Below are 20,982 nucleotides of genomic sequence, written 5' to 3' on the forward strand. Positions count from 1 at the left end.
ACACTTGATGATTGGAGACCTGTGGTGCTTGGTGGGTCAGAAAAATGACAATAGCAGTTACAAGTGTGATTGAAATTCCAACCTTTTTATATATATCACAACACATTCTAACAGGAGCAGGGCTTCCACTGAGCAGACATAGTTACCAACTTGACTTATTTTATGCCCATCCCATAAATATCCTGATGACTACTAGAAATCCTTCTGCAGAAACCTCTTCATTATTTTTTTTTTGCATTTATATCCCGCCCTTCTCCGAAGACTCAGGGCGGCTTACACTATGTCAAGCAATAGTCTTCATCCATTTGTATACTATATACAAAGTCAACTTATTGCCCCCCAACAATCTGGGTCCTCATTTTACCTACCTTATAAAGGATGGAAGGCTGAGTCAACCTTGGGCCTGGTGGGACTTGAACCTGCAATATTGCAAGCAGTTGCTGTTAATAACAGGCTGCATTAGCCTATTGCGCCACCAGAGGCCCAATGAGACCATAGCAGAAACAGCTCCTGGATAAATGTGTGCATCAAAGAGGTGATATCAAGTTAACTTGCATTTTTACACAGTTATTTGCTCCTTACAGATATTTCCCAAGGGATATCCTCCTGCAGTATTCAGTAACCTTGGACTCCTTAAAAAACGAATAGATACAGAGAACATCAAGCAATGGACTATCAATTCATCAAGCACAGTTCATGCTTTATTGAATTCTGTGTCCAGTGATGAGCTGGTAATTATGAAGATAATATGGGACTTTTAATATAAACATTACAGGGGTGAAATATAAAATTTGTTACTATCAGTTCTGTGGGCGTGGCTTGGGGGGGTAATGTGACTGGGTGAGCATGGGCAACCATTTTTTTAAACTTTTAAAAGCATTTTTTCTACAACCTCTTTGGCAGAAAAAAATGTTTTTTAAAAATGCTTTTAAAAACCTCTGATGATCAGGCAACTCAGCTGGGATTACCAGAGGAGTCTTTTAAAAGCATTTTTATTTCGGCCGAAGAAAAAATGCTTTTAAAACTAAAATAAAAAACCTCTGATGATCGCATGGCTCAGCTGGGCATGGGGGGGGCAGGGATTTTTGCTACCGGTTCTCTGAACCACCTGCCATTGCTACCGGATCGGGTGATCCGGTCCGAACCAGGAGCATTTCACCCTTGAAACATTATCATGCACCCAGTCTATCTGGGTTTTTTTTTCTTTGCTTCTAAATGTAGCACTTATAAACAACCATCATTTTCTTTAAAGAGAAACAGATTATAAGTTCCTGGCCATTTCTCTCCCCTTGTTTACACCTATTGTGAGTGTGCTATATTCTTGTCATTTTACTTCAGGTGTCCTAGAATTTTCTAGGCAATGGACTAGCCTTCCTTTATTGTGCTGAGTTCCAGAGGCATTGGCTAAGAATTCTGGGCATTCTAATTCATAGAACTGTAGGTTGGAAGGAATCACGAGGATCATCTAGTCCAATATTCTCCATGCTGATTTAACTGCCTTTTCTGTACTTTGGAGAATATTGGACTAGATGATCCTTGTGATTCCTTCCAACCTACAGTTGCATTCCAGTATATTCCCAAATTCTAGAAGTGGCTGTTTTAGCACATTTGGAAGGCATATGTTTGGGAAAGCTAAAGCAACATAAGATTGCAGGGGGCTTGCTTTCGACTCTGGAATTATTTGTTTTAGAGAATTGCAGTTATTCAGCGTTACACTGAATCGGGAGCACAAATTAATAGCGATTTTCTGGATGTGCTTGGGCCATACATCTGTCTCCTGAATGAGGACCAGCTCAACAAGATAACTGAAAGGAGCATTGAGTGAGTGAATTCTTTCAATATCTATTTATTTATATATTTCTTTGTATCCCACCTTTATTAGGTGGGTTGTGAGATGTGAGGTGAGGTGCATTGAAAGTGACTAGTCCAACGTCACCCAGCTGGCTGTAAAGCACTCTGGAGCGATATATAAGTCTAAGTGCTATTGTTATTGCTATATCTTACTGATGAGGCCAGAGCTGTACCTTGATGAACGTATCTTTTCTTTTATGTACACTGAGAGCATGTGCACCAAGACAAATTCCTTGTGTGTCCAATCACACTTGGCCAATAAAATTCTATTCTATTCTATAAGGAAGAGCCCATCCCAAAGAAAGTCAAAAATAAGCTGAACATCTGATATTGCTCCTTTCAGCTAGTTCTTCCGGTCAGCAGCTTAGGTTACTAAAAGCACTATTTCTGAAAATCTTGTGGAGAAGTGAAATTGAGACAAGAAGAAAGTATTGTGAGAGGTGGATCCCTCCCTTTTTCTTACCTTGCCTTTTCTTGGCAGGATGGCTGCTCTCCTTGACCCATCCAATTGCTCGTCAGCTATCAAGGATCATCTGTATCCCAAGGCCAAAAGGGCTTTTTCAGATCGTCACTATGAATACAATGAATATTATAAACGGATCAGGCCATTTCTGGGTAAGCAGAAACATTGATCGAGGGGAAGGGGAAGGTCTGATAATACCTTTAAGCCACAGTGAGCCAAAAATGAAACTTGAATAAGAATCTGTATTTAATCTTGATCAAGGCTAAAGACCAATGGTCAATGTTTCAAACACATCAAAAAGACATGCAGGGAAGAGCTGCAGTTCAGAGAATGTGTAACTCCTTTTTATTCAGTTAGAAAGGTAAGTTAAAATCCCCCATTCTGGCCTATTAATATATAAAGTTTATTGTCATTGTACGTATATACATAGTATAGCCATACAACGAAATTCACATAACACCCAGAGACCAAGCCCAACACACATGACAATCCCCAGCCACCAAAAATTCCCCAGCCCTAATCTGGGTTTGTGTATTCTTTTATTGCCCTACAAAGGATCCTTTTCATTAGCTTTATTCTCACAATTGGCCACTTGGCCCCCTGGTGGAACTCAACACAGATCAAAGGTGAATATTAGCATCTCCAATCTGAGATACCTGCTGGGCAGGAGGGGAAGACATAAGACTGATATGGGCTCTGATCAAAAGGCAGGAAAATCGGTTTTGACAAATGTCAGATACTTTACAGACCCTAATAAGAGCATATTTTTGTTACAGGAAGTTAGTTGCAGGTAATTCAGATGACCATCAGGTTTACTACTGCGGGTAAGAATCTCTCAGAAGAAATGGAGTAGCCTTCATAATCAATAAAAGAGTAGGAAAAGCAATACTGGGATACAATCCCCAAAATGACAGAATGACCTCAGTTCGAATCCAAGGCAAACCATTCAATATCACAGTAGTCCAAGTCTATGTCCCAACCACTGATGCTGAAGAGGTTGAAATTGACCTCTTAATAGGGCTATGAAGCCCTACAGCACTTTATAGAATTAACACCAAAAAATGATGTCCTTATCATCATGGGGGATTGGAATGCTAAAGTAGGAATCCAACAGATAACCGGAATAACAGGCAAGTTTGGCCTTGGAGTACAAAATGAAGCAGGGCACAGGCTGATAGAATTCTGTCAAGATAATACGATGGTCATAGCAAACATTCTTTTCCAACAACCTAAGAGATGACTCTACACATGGACATCACCAGATGGGCAACACAGAAATCAGATTGACTATGTGCTCTGCAGCCAAAGATGGAGAAGCTCTATACAGTCAGTAAAAACAAGACCAGGAGCTGACTGTGGCTCAGATCATGAGCTTCTCCTTGCAAAATTTAGGCTTAAATTGAAGAAAGTAGGGAAAAGCCCCAGGCCACTCAGGTATGAACTAAATCATATCCCTGATGAATATACAGTAGGGGTGACAAATAGGAATTAGATCTGATAGACAGACTGCCTGAAGAACTATGGACGGAGGTTCGCAACATTGCACAAGAGGTAGCAACTAAAACCGTCCCAAAGAAAAAGAAAGGCAAGAAAGCAAAATGGCTGTCTGAGGAAGCTTTGCAAATAGCTGAGGAAAGAAGGAAAGTGAAAGGCAAGGGAGAAAGACAAAGATACGCCCAGTTGAATGCAGAATTCCAGAGGATAGCTAGAAGAGATAAGAATACATTCTTAAATGAACAGTGCAAAGAAATAGAAGAAAACAATAGAATAGGGAGGACCAGAGCTCTCTTCAAGAAAATTGGAGATATGAAGAGAACGTTTCATGCAAAGATGGGCATGTTAAAGGACCAAAGTGGCAGGGACCTAACAGAGGCAGAAGAGATTAGGAAGAGGTGGCAAAATTACACAGAAGAACTATACAAGAATGAGCTTAACATCCCTGATAACCATGATGGGGTGGTCACTGACCTTGAGCCAGACATCCTAGAATGTGAAGTCAAATGGGCCTTAGGAAATCTGAGCAACAACAAAACCAGTGGAGGAGACAGTATTCCAGCTGAGCTATTCAATATCTTAAAAGATGATGCAGTAAAAGTGCTACGCTCAATTTGTCAACAAATTTGGAAAACTCAGCAGTGGCCACAGGATTGGAAAAGGTCAGTTTACATTCCAATTCCAAAGAAAGGCAATGCCAAAGAATGTTCAAACTATCGCACCATTGCACTCATTTCACATGCTAGTAAGGTTATGCTTAAAATCCTACAAAGTAGGCTCCAGCAGTATGTGAATCGAGAACTACCAGAAGTACAGACAGGATTTCAAAGAGGCAGAGGAACTAGAGATCAAATTGCCAACATACGCTGGATCATGGAGAAAGCTAGGGAATTCCAGAAAAACATCTGCTTCTGCTTCATTGATTATGTCTTCATTGCCTTTGATTGTGGATCACAACAAATTGTGGCAAGTTCTTAAAGAGATGGGCATACCAGACCATCTTATTTGTCTCTTGAGAAACCTGTATGCGGGTCAAGAAGCAACAGTGAAAACTGGACATGGAACCACTGATTGGTTCAAAATTGGGAAAGGAGTCCAGCAAGGCTGTATACTATCACCCTGCCTATTTAACTTATATGCAGAGCACATCATGAGAAAGGCGGGACTGGATGAATCAAAAGTTGGAATTAAGATTGCCGGGAGAAATATCAACAACCTCAACCGGGAGAAACAACCGGGAGAAATATCAACAACCTCAGATATGCAGATGATACCACTCTAATGGCAGAAAGTGAAGAGGAACTAAAAAGCCTCGTGAAGGAGGAGAGCGCAAAAGTTGGCTTGAAAATCAGTATTAAGAAAACTAAGATCATGGCATCCGGCCCTCTCAATTCCTGGCAGATAGATGGGGAAGAAATGGAGGTAGTGACAGATTTTATTTTCCTGGGCTCCAAGATCACCGCAGATTTATTTTTATTTATTTTATTTTATTCGATTTTTATACCGCCCTTCTCCCGAAGAACTCAGGGCGGTGTACAGCCAAATAAAAATCAACAATATACACTTTAAAACAAAACTAAAACAAAGCATATTACAAAATGGCCAGAATTTAAAACAGTTTAAAATACTAAAATATAAATAGCCCCAGTTAAAATTAGTAAAACTTCTAAGCCAGTCCCGCTTGAATAAATAGGTGCGTTTTCAGCTCACGGAGAAAAGTCCGAAGATCAGGCACTTGATGTAAACCAGGGGGAAAGTTCATTCCAAAGCGTAGGAGCTCCAACAGAGAAGGCCCTACCCCTGGGGGCCGCCAGCCGACATTGTCTGGTGGACGGCACCCTGAGAAGGCCCTCTCTGTGTGAGCGTACGGGTCGGTGGGAGGCATAGGGTAACAGCAGGCGGTCCCATAAGTACCCGGGCCCTAAGCCATGGAGCGCTTTAAAGGTGGTAACCAGAATCTTAAAGCGCACCCGAAAGACCACAGGAAGCCAGTGCAAACTGCGCAGGATTGGTGTTACATGGGAGCAACGAGTTGTTCCCACTATTACCCGCGCAGCTGCATTCTGGACTAGCTGCAGCCTCCGGGTGCACTTCAAGGGCAGCCCCATGTAGAGAGCATTGCAATAATCCAAACGGGAAGTGACCGAAGCATGAGTGACCGTGCATAAGGCATCCCGGTCCAGGAAGGGGCGCAACTGGCGAACCAAGCGTACTTGGTGAAAGGCTCTCTTGGAGACGGCCGCCAAATGATCGTCAAACGACAGCCGCCCATCCAAGAGGACACCCAAATTGCGCACCCTTTCCATTGGGGCCAATAACTCACCCCCCACAGTCAGCCGCGGCTGCAGCCGACTGTACTGGGGTGCCGGCATCCACAGCCACTCCGTCTTGGAGGGATTGAGCTTGAGTCTGTTTCTCCCCATCCAGACCCATATAGCTTCCAGACACCGGGATAGCACTTCGACAGCTTCGTTGGGGTGGTCCGGGGTGGAGAAGTACAGCTGCGTATCGTCAGCGTACAGATGGTAACTCACCCCGAAACCACTAATGACCTCACCCAGCGGCTTCATGTAGATGTTGAACAGGAAGGGTGAAAGAATCAACCCCTGAGGCAGCCCACAAGTAAGGCGCCTCGCGGTCGACCTCTGCCCCCCTGTCAACACCGTCTGCGACCGGTCGGAGAGATAGGAGGCAAACCACCGATAAACGGTGCCTCCCACTCCCAAACTCTCCAACCGGTGCAGCAAGATACCATGGTCGATGGTATCGAAAGCCGCTGAGAGATCTAATAGGACCAGGGCAGAGGAACAACCCCTATCCCTGGCCCTCCAGAGGTCATTTACCAACGCAACCAAAGCTGTCTCCGTACTATGTCTGGACCGGAAGCTGGACTGGAACGGGTCTAGATAGACAGCTTCATCCAGGTACTGGGGAAGCTGCAATGCAACCACACTCTCTACAACCTTTGCCACAAAGCGAAGGTTGGAGACTGGACGATAATTTCCCAAAATAGCTGGGTCCAGGGAAGGCTTCTTGAGGAGGGGTCTCACCACCGCCTCTTTCAAGGCAGCGGGGAAAACCCCTTCCAACAATGAAGCATTTATAATTCCCTGGAGCCAGCCTCGCGTCACTTCCTGAGTAGCCAGCACCAGCCAGGAAGGACACGGGTCCAGTAAACATGTGGTTGCATGTAACCTCCCCAGCAACCTGTCCACGTCCTCGAGAGCCACAGATTCAAACTCATCCCAAACAACCTCAACAAGACGTGCCTCCGTCATCCCACTTGGATCATCGCAATTTTGGTCTAAACTATCCCGAAGCTGAACGATTTTATCGTATAGATAACCTTTAAACTCCTCAGCACGTCCCTGTAAGGGGTCATCCCGCCCCTCCTGGTGAAGGAGGGAGCGGGTCACCCGAAACAGGGCGGCCGGGCAGTTATCTGCCGATGCAATGAGGGTGGAAACGTAAGAATGCTTCGCCTCCCTCATTGCCACTAGGTAGGTCTTAGTAAAAGATCTCACTACTGGCCGATCAGCTTCAGAACGGCTAGACCTCCAAGTGCTCTCTAGGCGTCTTCTCCGGCGTTTCACCTCCCTCAGCTCCTCAGAGAACCAAGGAGCCAATTGAGATGGGGACTGCAGCCAAGAAATTAAAAGACGCTTGCTCCTGGGGAGGAAAGCTATGGCAAATCTAGACAGCATACTAAAAAGCAGAGACATCACCCTGCCAACCAAAGTGCGTATAGTCAAGGCTATAGTTTTCCCAGATGCAATGTCTGGCTGTGAAAGTTGGACCATAAGAAAGGCTGAGCGCCAAAGAATTAAGGTCTTTGAACTCTGGTGCTGGAGAAGACTCCTGCGAGTGCCTTGGACTGCAAGGCGATCCAACCAGTCGGTCCTAGAGGAAATCAACCCTGACTGCTCTTTAGAAGGCCAGATCCTGAAGATGAAATTGAAATACTTAGGCCACCTAATGAAAAGGAAGGACTCACTGGAGAAGAGCCTAATGCTGGGAACGATTGAGGACAAAAGAAGAAGGGGATGACAGAGAACGAGGTGGCTGGATGGAGTCACTGAATCAGTAGACGTGAGCTTAAATGGACTCCAGAGGATGGTAGAGCACAAAATATATATAGGACTCAACCTCACGGGTATAGGTATGTAGGTCTTGGCATATTCGGGTCTTTTCCCATGTAAGCTTGAGAGTATCTTGGTGATGTTTCGACAAGGTCTCACTCATCATCTTCAGACTGGTGCTTTCAGCCCAGCTCTGTATTGATTTCTTCTTCTCCATGGCTGGTATAGCCCTCAGCTGCTATTTTGTGGTTGCCACCGGGCTCTATACTTTCTCTACTCCTTTTCAACATCTATATAAAACTGCTGGGCAAGATCATCTGTCACCATGGGTTGAGGTATTTGCAGTATGCTGATGACACCCAACTCTACATTTCCATTCTTGGTGACCCAAGTGATGCTGTGGTTGCCCTCTTGCTGTGCCTGGAGGCTGTGGGAGCCTGGATGGGGGAACCACGTGTTTTGACAGAACTCTGGTTAGACCAAATGGGTTTTAGTGCACGGGGCTCCAGGATCTGGAGTTTTGTCATCTTTGATTCTGAAATGGGGTGACATAGCCCCAAAAAGATCCAGTCTGCAATTTGGAGGTTCTCCTGGACTTGCAACCCCATTCCAGGAGCAGGTGGCAGTCATGGCTAGGAGAGCTTTTGCACGACTTCGTGTTGTGCAGCAGTTGCGGCCTTTCCTGGATCAGGATACCTTGCACTCAGTCATTCAGTCCCTGGTCATCTCATCATTGAACTATTGTAATGCACTCTACATGGGGCTACCCTCGAAGAGCGTTTGGAAGCTACAGGGTCTCACCACTTCTAGGACAGTTGGGATGGGGCCATTCGTCTCCATTAAAATGCATCCGCCTGAGCACCAATGCTAAATTGGCCATGCCCATCCTCCTGCTGGGCACCCTGTGATTCCAACTCCTCACTGGGTCCAGGGTTTCTGTGCTGCCCCCCCTTCCAGTTATGAACATAGCTTCTTCCCAGTTTTCCTTTTGCTCACTATTGTAAAAATCCATGGTTGCCCAATCTCCATGATAGATAACTCTTCCAGGTGGATTGTTGTTACAGTTCTGGCTTAATGTCAAACCTGCCTTGACTTGGTCTCTTTGCCAGTAAAGACCCTCAACTTCATTTGTAGTGAAAGACATACTTTAACCAAAAGTCAAGTGGTGTTGTGCCTCGCTCGCCCCCTCTCTGCAACCGGGCCCCTCTCGTCTCCTGCCGGACGCTGATAGTGTAGAAGAATGTCCTGGCATGCCTCCAGCCCCCAGTCCTGGCACCATGCCCGGACAAACGGAGCAACTAAACCCCTCCCCCACAGCATGTGAGCCTGGGGAGTGTGAAGCCAGTCACGAGCTGGAATTACCGGCAGCTGGAGGCTGGAAGGACCCACGCTTCCGGAGAGTGGAGAGGCGACGTCAGCAAAAGGAAGGGAGGGGGAGGCCTGGATAAGTGCTGAGTCATGGAGCCACACCCCATGGCCTATATAAAGGATCTGCTTTCTGGCATTCTCTAAATCAGGCAAAGTCTAAATTGGATTGCTGAAGTCACATCCTGGTCTCCTGCCTGCCCTGAGAACTCTAACAGAACTTTGGCAAAGCTGCAGAGGCACGCTTGATACGGACTTCCCCGACCCGGCCGTCAGAGGAGGAGTGGGACACGACAAGTGGATTACAATGTAGCAAAGCCAGAATTGAAGTTCACACACCAAAATTTCCTAGTTAACTTTTCCCATTTGGTTCCTCTCCTCCCCTGGTTCCCTATTGTCCAATTACATTTGAATAAATTGTTTTGTGAACAGTCTCTTCCCCGCTGGCTGGCTGGTGAGCCATTGCCTTCCATTCCCAGGCTCTGACCTTGTGTCTCTGGAACATACGATGAGCTGGTAGCCTTCCTCCCTCTCATCCCACTCCTCCCCTCACAGTTCATGGCAGACGGACAGCTCGTGAATGCAAAGCTCAAATGTAAGATGGCAACTCTGCCAAACCTGTTTTGCACAAGTGAAGTGTACATTTGCGAATCAGTAGTGCTTTTTTTAGTCAAGTTTTTTTATTTATATATCAGTATTTTGAAGACAGTATATTGTCTAGGCATTTCATTTTACAAAAACAAAAAATAACAGATATACTGATAGTAATAAGTATTTTAATTTTAATTTTAATTTTAAGAAAATGTTGGATAACCATCTGACTGAGATGGTGTAGGGTTTCCTGCCTGGGCAGGGGGTTGGACTAGAAAGCCTCCAAGGTCCCTTCCAACTCTGTTGTTATATTATATATTATAATAATAATACACATAACAATTATCACCATATTTGTAATTATATTAATTTGTTTATGATCATATTAATTGTACTAGCATGCTTATAATTATAGACAACATTCATATTTTACATACATATAACAATAATCTTTCTTCATCTAACTTCTATCTCTTATCTCTAACCACTGATAAAACCTATTCCATGTTGAATAGTACTCTGTATCTCCTTTATCTTTTATTTTCAGTGTTAATCTATCCATCTCTGCACAGTCCAATATTTTCCTAATTATGTTTTCTTCTCGTTTTTCCAATATTGTGCGAATACAGTTCTTGTTGCTGTCAATACATATAATGTTAAGTATATAGTCCCTTTATAATAGCTTTCTGGTATTATACCTAACAGAAATAGTTAAATATGGCTTTAAGTCTATATGCTGTTTAATCATTTTTTCCAGTCATGTGTGTATTTTCATCCAATATTTTTTTGGTTTCATACATGTCCACTACATACAATAATAAGTACCTGGAGTCTGATTACATTTCCAACATTTGGCAGACATTTTTAAACATTTTTGCTAACCTTGCCAGTGGCATTTTATAAAGATTTTCCTTTTCTATGGTAACCAGCGTCAGTTTGTAATTTCTGTCCTAAAGTTTTTGCCATTTATCTAGTTCTAGCTACCAAACATTATCTACCAATGTTTTTTGCACATACTGTCATAATTTCTTTTACTTGTTCAGCTTCCATTTTAAAGCTTAGTAGGGAACTACCATATTTTTTGGAGTATAAGACACACTGGAGTATAAGACGCAGCTTAGTTCTTGGGGAGGAAAATAGGAGGGAAAAAGGTGCTCATCTTGCTAGCATCCTTAGTCTAGTTAGCTTCAGCACATTAGTTTGCTGTTTTTTTTATCCCCTGCTTGGGGATAAAAAACAGCTTCTAAGGCACAGCTGAGAGGAAGCAGCAATGAGAAAAGCAGGCAAAGCACAGGGAGATCACTTTGCTGCTAGCACCTAATTAGGGCTGAAAAAAAGCCTCTAAAGAACAGCTGAGAGTCAGAGGGAACAAGCAAAGCCTGGAGATGCTAGCAACTCATTAAAGCACAGCAGAGAGTGGAGGGAGCAGGCAAATCTGGGAAGATAGCTTCACTCGCTAGTGCCTCGTCAGCGCCTTGAAAAAAGCTTCGGGAAAAGCTACATTCAGAGTATAAAACGCACCCAAATGTTCAGCCTCTTTTGGGGGGGAAAGGTTCGGCTTATACTCCGAAAAATACGGTATATAATTACGGTATATAAGTACGGTATCTGTTTTTCATCTGTCCCTAATAATATCTTATCAGGTGTTCTTGGTTCTTTGTAGAAACCCCATGTTTTCGCATCTTTCTCACATCTCGAGTCCACCCCTTGGTTTTGTAATTCCTGTCTAGTTTTAAGTTCCCCTTTCTTGTTTAAAATATCTCTGCAAGATACAATTTTTTCCAAGTTGATAGCATTTGGATGTATCAATGCTTCCATAGTAGAAAACCAGACTGGTATTTTCCTATAGTTTTATAATTTAACTTTTTCCCATACTAAAAATAAAGCATTCCTCACATTGTGTCTTTGAAAATATCTGTGTGCTATCCTCCTTCCATACCATAGAGAGACATGCCACCCTGTCTGAAGATCATGGCCTTCCAATAGTAGTAATTTTCTATGCCTCAAGTTTATCCGTTCTTTCACCCAAGTATGGATGCCTGATAATACAACTCCCAATCCAGTAATCCAAAACCCCGTTACCTTAGACTCTTGTAACATTTTCAATCTTATTCTTGCTTTTTTCCCTTGCCAGATAGATTTCAAAATTATTTTATTCAATTCCTCAAAATATTTTTCTCTAGTTTTATTTATATTGTTTGGAATAGAAAAAGTAGCTTCAGTAGTATGTTCATTTTTATAGTAGCTATTCTCCCTGTCATTGAGAGTTGTAAATTCTTCCATTTTTCCAAATCCAGCTTAATTTGTTGCATTAACTTTGTATAGTTATCCTCTTTAGTTGTTGCACAAGATAGTGCTTTTGACATGACTACTGTCAATAAGCACAACTATTTTGCCTCAAAGTCAATTTTATGAGTCCAAACAAATATGTCAGTTTCAATGTCTATATACAATATGTAGTGTCAATTCAGTGTTTCTAGGTACTATATATATTCCCCTTAATACAATATATGAACTGAAGCACGGATGTTTTCTATTTAATGTATACATTTTGAATAGAAATAATTTCCCTAAATGCAATACATGCTTATATATTAATTTTATAAGTGCATGCATTTGGATAGAGACTTTTCTTCAGTATCCTGAGGTACTCTGATGCAGGACAGGCAAATACAGTGCTAAATTTGGAATGGGAGCATGAATTGTGTTGCCATAGGTGAATTGAGTTTATTTGATTGGGAAAGATGCAAGTATTGTAAGTCTAATTTGCATAGAGAATGTAAATCAGATCAGTTTCTACTCCATTTTTAAATATTGTTATATTTCATAAGTTATGTTTCCTCTTGTCCCATCATTTCTTTCATCTTTTCCTTATGGCAAAACATCCGTTAAGGTGTCAAAGACTGAACTATTGCAAAATCTAATTTGATGGGTAGATTTGAGGGCTGATGTCTCTCTATCCCCATCCCCATCATTTCACATGGATTGGAAATTTAGATTTTATGACTAACACTACTAAAAGGAGTTTTTCCATGACTTATGTCATATGAAACACTCCTTTAAGTAGTTAGTCATAAAATGTAAATTGAAGTACCCTGCAACTAGCCCCAAGATACAGCTATGAAGTCCCAAAAGCTCACCATGTGTATTGGTTTGAAATAATTTAGAAAATGTGCAGCTATTAATAAAACCTGCTGAAACTATTTCAAGAAAAAAATTCCCATTGCTCTTTCATTAGAGAAGACCAGTAAAGAATATCAGCTAAATTCTCCTCCTTGCTTGCAGGAGGTGCTCCAGGTGAAGATCTCAGGGCACTTAGCAAAAATGACGTCAACATGGACATTCAAACTTTTTTGGGCCTGAAAAGCAGCTCTCTAAAGGTGAGTGGACTTTAAAGTCAAAGGTAGCTGAAATCAGTTTTCCCCAGCCATTCTGACAGGGAGGTTCTCCAAGAATCCTGAAGGCAAACAATTTGGATGGAGGAAAATGCCGATGAAAGTTAAAAGAATGTATGGGGGGGGAAAGGTCAATGCCACATTTCCCAGGCTTTGTAGTTTTGTTTAGATTTCAAAGCTTCCATTTTGAATATTTTGAATTTTAAAATATTTAAGATTTTAAAATTTTTAGAGTTTAAAAAATCACCTTGCTAGCTCTAGTCAACCAAGTCAATATTCTAATCAATGTTGGTAGTCCACTTACGACCACAATTGAGCCCAAAATTTCTGTTGTTAAGTGAATTTTGCTCCATTTTACTACATTTCTTGCCACCTAAGTGAATCACTGCAGTTATTAAATTAGTGGTATGATTTTAAATGAATCTGGCTTCTCCATGGAGTTTGCTTGTCAGGTTGCAAACCTGGGACATTGCAACTGTCATAAATATGAGTCACTTGCCAATCATTTGAATTTTGATCATGTGACCATGGGAATGCTGTAATGGTCGTAAGTGTGAAAAATAGTCATAAATCATTTTTTCAGTGCTGTTGTAACTTTGAATGGTCACTAAATGAACTGCTGTAAATAGAAGACTACCTGTAGTACTTTTTAGCAAGGTGAAGTGTATAGACTAGACTATCACCCTTAGTTGCACATATCACATACTAATTGTAAGGATTTGGTCCATCAGTTATGGCAGATTTTGATCAGCTTGCACAAATTCAGCCATAGGATACGTCTATTCTAACCATATTCACACTAAAATCTACATCGCTCTGTATTCTAGGATATTTACCTCTATTCTAATAGAAGATATCTAATCTGGCTCTGTTAAGAAAGGACACTTTTAGCAAACCACAAAACTCTGGTAATAATATGAATTAATCTCTGAGCAGAAATGCTTCAAAAATCTCACTTCAAGGAGAGTGTGCCTGTAAAACCAAGAGAAGTGCGAGACTGACAGCATGTGTATCCTGTGATGAGTAGACACACAACTGCACAGATGAAAACTTTACATAATGCTTTATTGTAACACTCAGGTCCCCAAGAAAAGGCTGTTGCCCTGGCTGGGCAGGGCTAATTCCAACCTCCAAGCCCTTCCATGTGGGTACAGCCACCTCCAGAAATCTTCAGGACTCAGTCCTTACAGCTGCCAAACAGCTTTTAGAGTTCATAATGTAGCATACAGTCCATGCACCTCTCTAAAGGATCTTGCATTTATTGGGATTATGAGCTGCTTCAGTGTTCCTTTTCTAATTGCTACCAAGCTCCAGCCAGAACTCCAATTTTTGCTCTTAAACTGCCTAAGCTGTGCTCCCAAGCTGAGCTCCAGTGAGGGACAGACCAAGATAGGCTGCGTACCCTGACTTATGGCTTAGCACTTGTATATCAGCCTTTCAATGTGCACTTGCCCAGTGATCTCAACCTCATCTCATCTCATCTGCCTGCTCACTCCACCCACTCCAGTTGCTTTTCCTTTTCTAAGCTGAGGGCGTGGGGCGTGTACTGCCTTGTCTGCCTCTGGGTATTGACTGAAAAGGCCAAGATGAGTGTAACCAAACGATGACCCGGGAAAGCGGCATGGGATGCCTGTAGCTGAGTCTGTGCTGGTTGGTTCCTCTCCCTCAGCAGGTTTCTCCTCTCAGGGTTACAACCATTTTTGGTGGTGAAATGTGATGACTTCAACTGTGGGGAAAGCAGAAGTGGTTCTGCTCACTTGCAGTGACTTCAGTCAAGGGCAATGTTAACTTCACCCCTTCCCTGAAGGAAGCAAAGTGTAGGCCTTATATGCGGGGTGGGTGTTGGGGAAGCACCAAAGTGAAGATTGCTCCTAACTGATTTTGTTCTATTTATTCTGTAGGAATTAACTCCTGAAATGGTGAAAGGCCTGCTGGGCACAAATCTAAACCACCTGAGGGACAACCAGAATACCCCACTTGTACGAGAGTGGATCCAGAAGCAGAAGCAATCTGATCTGAACAGCCTTGGTCTGGGACTCCGAGGTGGCCTTCCCGAAGGGTTTATTATTCTTAAAAGTAAGACCACGCATGCCTCTCTCTACTTTTAGATTAATAGCATAGAAGGAAGATACTGGATATCAGGGAGGAACAAAAGGAAAACGCTCTCTGGCGGCAGGGGGTGGTGCACATTTTTATGCAGTTGCTCATTCTGGTTTTGTATGCTACCCTTCTGGTAAGATGCTCGGGATAGCTGCAAATTTCACGTTAGTGCTAACTAGCTCATGGAAGATGGAAAGGGAAACAGAGAGATAAACAGAGAGATAAAAGTGAAACTGTGTGGAATTGAGGAGGGTATATTAGTTTAGGGGTAATCATTCCACTTCCAGGAATCTTGGAACTTAAGCTTTATGTTGCTTCTTTTCTTCTCGGGGCCCATCGGCACCAGCCTTTGCCAATTGTTTTCCTCCAGGTCGTATCTGCCTAGCCATTCTCCCGCCCTTGCTATCAATTTGATTCTTTTTCTGAAACTCTCCTGCTCCTAAAAATAATAATGTAGAGCTTCAACTAAGCTTTCTGCTAGACTTCTCTATCAAGGCTCAAGTCTGTCAGCAGCAGGGAGAATTGTTAGCAGAATGTGTTGATTCTCTGGAGATTCTGTTTCAGCCTGCATATTTTCCAATCCAGGTGATGCTTCGAGCATGGCTGAAACTTTATTCTTAATAAGCATGGAGAAGGAAAAGGACGTCAAATCACAGGGCGGGAAGGGAGCTCAGAAATATTCTAGTCCAACCCCCTGATCAAGGCAGGAGTTCTATCATCCTGATCAAATGGCTGCCCAGCCTCATTTTGAAAATCTCTAGTGATTGAGCACCCACAACTCTAGGAGACAAGTTGTTCCATTAGTTAATTGTTCTGTCAAAAAAAAAATTCTCCTTCTTTTAGGTTGGTTCTGTCTTTAACAAGTTTTCATCCATTATTTCTTGTCCTCCCTCAGGTGCTTTGTAGAATAAGTCATTCACCTCTTCTCTGACAACCATTCAAACACTGAAAGACTTGTCCTTCCAATCCTTCTCTTCAATAGGCTAGATATGCCTAGATCCCTCAACTGTTCATCATACAGTTTAGCTTCCAAACCTTTATCTTTGGTGCTCTACAGTATTACATTTTATTATTATTATTTTTTTGCCAGCTGCCGTACATTTCTGGCTCATACTTAACTGATGGTCCACTAAGACAAGGGTCCCCAACCACAAAGCTCCTTCCATGCAAGTGGAGGAGGCGTGCACGCATTGCACAAATGGAGCTATGTGCATGTGCGTCCACCTGCCACTCACACGCTGCCCCCCACCACGCTGGGTTGGACTGCCAAGTTGGAAAGGTTGAGGACTGCTCCATTAAGACACCTAGCTCTCTCTCAGTTACTAGTGTAGAGCCAAGTACCACCTATTCTGTACCAGCACATTTGATTTTTCAAGACTAACTGCAGAACCTTAATTGGTCACACCACCAAATTGCATCTTGTTGAATGCTCAAGTCTATCAAAATTCTTCAGAATCTTAAGTCTGTTTTCCAAAGTGTTAGCAACTGAATCCCCCAGTTTCTGTCATCTGCAAATTTGATGAGTTTCCCTTCTATTATTATGAAGTTGCTGAAGACTATTGGGCCTAAGACAGAAGTTTGGGGTACCCCCTGCATACTTCCCTCCATGTAGGTATTCTTTATCTCACATTTTTTCTATCTTATCAAGAAGTAGGCTTTGGGTCCAATGCTTTACTGAAGTCCAAGTATTTACTGAAGTCCAATATATGTCCACAGCATTGTCTACTAATGCTGTCACTTTATCAAAAAAGAATATATGGCTTGTCTGGCATGATCCGTTTTTAACAAACCCAGGCTGCTTTCTAGTCATCACCTTGTTCCTTTCTCGGTGTTGGCAAATCCTCTGCTTGATTATCTTTTTCAGAATTTCCCCAGGTATTGATGTCAAGCTGATTGGCCTATAATTTCCTGAATCCATTTCCCTTTTGAAGATTTGTACCAACTCTCTTCCCCTGTACTACAAGAGCTCTGAAATTACACTCAGTAGCTCCGAGATTACGTCTGTTAGCTCTTTCAGAGCCCTGGGATGCAAATCATCTGCTCCAGGGTGGATAGGTTGGGCTATTTCTTCCTTTTGCATAAAAACAGATGCAAAGAAGGAATGAAGCAGTCCTGCTTTCTCTCTGCTGCCGGTCACCGTCTTGCCATCTGCTTAATGGACCTATTGTTTCCTTGACTTCCTTCTTGTTCCTTACATATTAAAAGAAACACTTTTTTGTTATTTTTCGCATTAGTTGCAAACTTAGCTGATTCTGGACCTTTGCTTTCCCAAATCCCTCTTTGCAGATTTGGGCTATTTGTTGGTATTCTATTTTTTTTTTTTAATTTACATTTATATCCCGCCCTTCTCCAAAGACTCAGGGCGGCTTACAGTGTGTAAGGCAATAGTCTCATTCTATTTGTATATTTACAAAGTCAACTTATTGCCCCCCCAACAATCTGGGTCCTCGTTTTACCTACCTTATAAAGGATGGAAGGCTGAGTCAACCTCGGGCCGGGCTTGAACCTGCAGTAATTGCAGGCTGCTGTGTTCTAATAACAGGCTTCTAACAGCCTGAGCTATTAGTTACGTGCATCTCTTTCCATTTTTTATATTTGACCTTTTTGCTCCGTAATTTGTCAGAGCGCACTTTGTGCAACCAGGCGGATCTCGTTTAGGTTTTTTTCCCCTCAAACTCTGCTTCAAGTGGGAGATTGAATGGGTTCCTGACCAATTTAGTTGACATCTTTGTCATCTAAAAGGTAGAGCAGGGAACTAGAACATCAGCTATTCTAGTCTTAATTCTTACTAACAGAGAAGAAATGATAGAGAGATTTGAAGTTGCAGGAACTTTGGGTGAGAATGTCCATGTCACATTGGAGTTCAATTGACGCAAGCAATTTAAACATAATCAAACCAGCGCATTAGACTTTAAAAGGGCTAATTTCAACAAACTTAGAGAGAGCTTTGGGAAGGATTCCATAGATGAAAATTTTAAGGAGGAAAACAACTTGAGAAGCTTGGGAAGGATATGATTATAAAAGCCCAGGCCAACACAATACTACTGAAAAGGAAATTCAAAAAGAAACCAGCATGGCTGCACAAAGAGCTTTATGATAAACTGAAAGACAAAGGATAAGTATAAAAAAAATGGAAAGAGGGACACATAGCTAAGGCAGAATACCAGCATACAATCTGAATCTGCAAAGATGAAGACAGGAAAGCTAAGGCTCAGAGTGAACTAAGACTGGCAACAAATGTCAAAATAGTAATAATTAAAAAGTTTCTTTCAACATGTAAAAAACAAGAAAAAGGTCAAGGAAACAATTAATGGGAGAAGATGGCAAGGAAGTAATGGGGAGCAGGGAGGAAGCAGAGCCACTTAATTCATTTTTCATGCTAAAAGAAAAAATAGCCCAACCTACCAGAAAAAGACAGATTAGGAATAAATTTAAATAGGCAAGAAAATGGTAAGAGAACCCCTGTTCACTCTAGAAGTTCAAATCACCAGGACCAGGACCAACTCCACTTCTGAAGGAGTTGGCAGCCGTGATCTTGGAAACATTGAACCATATCAAAGATCCTGGAACACCAACCAGAAGACTGGAAAAGAGCTGATGTGGTTCTCATCTTCAAAAAAAAGGAAGAACTAGATCCAGGAAACTACTGATCACTCAGCCTGACATCAATACCTGGGAAGATCCTGGAAAATTAAGCAACAGATCTACGAACACCTAAAAGCAAGCAAAGTTATAACCAGAAGCCAAGATGGTTTTGTTAAAAACAGATCATGCCAAACAAATCTCATTTCATTCTTTGAAAAAGAATTTAACTGATAGACCAGCAAAATGCTGTGGAAATAGTATACTTGGATTTTAGTAAAGCATCTGACAAAATAGTCCACAACCTACAACTTGGTAAGTTAGAAAAATGTGGGATAGACAGCATCACCACCAGATGGATTCGTAGCTGGATGACAAATCACACTCAACTGAATCTGAAACTGAATCTGAAACTGAATATTTACTGAATCTGCACTACTATTAATCGTTTCATAGTTCCCATCACCAATCTCTTTCCACTTATGACTGTATGACTATAACTTGTTGCTGGCAATCCTTATGATTTATATTGATACATTGACCATCATTTGTGTTGTAAATGTTGTACCTTGATGAAGGTATCTTTTCTTTTATGTACACTGAGAGCATATGCACCAAGACAAATTCCTTGTGTGTCCAGTCACACTTGGCCAATAAAAAAAATTCTATTCTATTCTATTCTATTCAACATGTCCTTAATAGAATTACATCTACATGGAGGAAAGTAAGCAGTGAGGTACCCCAAAGTTCTGTCACTACTCTTCAATATGTTCATAAACAATTTAGATGAGAAGGGGAACTCATCAAATTTGCAGATGGCACCAAGCTGGCAGAAATAGCCCAAACCCCAGAAGATAGGTTCAAGATCCAGAAGAATCTCAACAGACTTGAACACTGGGTCCTATCTAACAAAATGAAATTCAATGGTAAGAAAAATTATAGTTTTGAAATTTAGAAAAGAAAAAAACCAATGTATAGGTATAAAATAGGTGGAACCTGGCTCCATACCAGTAACCTTGAGAGGAATCTTGGAGGCCCAATGAACAATCATTTAAATATGAGCCAGCAATGTGCAGCAAGAGTCAAAAAAACCAATACAACCACAGGCTACATTAACACAGGAATAGAACCAAGGTCACGTGAAGTATTAATACTACTTTAGTAAGACTACACTTGGAATATTGCATTCAGTTTTGATCACAATATAAAAAAGATATTGAGACTCTGGAAAGAGTGCAGAGAAGAGCAACAAAGATGATCTCGTGAAAAGGAATGGGGCGACAGGATAGCAGTTTTCCAGTATTTGAGGTGCTGCCATAAAGAAAAGGGGGTCAACCTATTTTCCAAAGCACCAGAATGCAAGACAAGAAGCAACAGATAGAAACTAATCAAGGAGAGAAGCAACCTAGAACTAAGGAAAACTTCCTGACATTGAGAACAATTAATAGTGAGCAACTTGATTCCAGAAATTGTGGGGGCTCCGTTGCTGGAGGTTTGTAAAAAGAAATTGGACAGCAGAGTTTCCTGCTTGAACAGGGGATTGGACACTAAAAGATCTCCGAGGTCCCTTCCAACTCTGCTATTCTGTTATTCCTTCCAACAAGAAACAGATGAAATCCTTCTATGATTATTCAAGGGAAAATTCATCCTTTTACTGGTTATTTAATGCCAAACTCCCAACCAGAAAGCCAGATTTATTTCAATCAGCTTCATGGATCCTCAAGGTAGTGTAGAATTGACAATGGGTATACTTTATAATGATGGAATTCGATATGAAAGAGTTGAATTATTGGAGAAACTACTATGACAATGAAACATTTGTCTGAAATGGTATAAGCCTATAAGGTTTCTTGCAGGGGTGAAATGCTCCCGGTTCAGACCGGATCGGCTGATCCGGTAGCAATGGCAGCGGGTGGTTCGGAGAACCGGTAGCAAAAATCCCTGCCCCCACTCCCATGCCCAGCTGAGCCACATGATCGTCAGAGCCTTTTTTTTTTACTTTTAAAAGCATTTTTTTAACAACTCTTCGGCTGAAGAGGTTGTAAAAAATGCTTTTAAAGGG

At 41.9% G+C, this 20,982-nt stretch overlaps 1 protein-coding gene across 1 annotated transcript in view; it reads left to right on the plus strand.

The window, feature by feature from the left end:
- The window catches only part of MSLN (mesothelin), a 77,910-nt gene that overhangs the window by 48,183 nt on the left and 8,745 nt on the right, over positions 1-20,982 (plus strand). Inside the window, exons 8-12 of the mRNA XM_058157222.1 lie at positions 585-731; positions 1,691-1,821; positions 2,333-2,466; positions 13,129-13,223; positions 15,140-15,314. Coding sequence (XP_058013205.1) covers positions 585-731; positions 1,691-1,821; positions 2,333-2,466; positions 13,129-13,223; positions 15,140-15,314 — 682 coding nt within the window. The remainder of the gene's footprint in view (positions 1-584; positions 732-1,690; positions 1,822-2,332; positions 2,467-13,128; positions 13,224-15,139; positions 15,315-20,982) is intronic.

Source organism: Ahaetulla prasina, chromosome 14 (assembly GCF_028640845.1).
Source record: "Ahaetulla prasina isolate Xishuangbanna chromosome 14, ASM2864084v1, whole genome shotgun sequence".
Classification (NCBI taxonomy): Eukaryota; Metazoa; Chordata; class Lepidosauria; order Squamata; family Colubridae; genus Ahaetulla; species Ahaetulla prasina.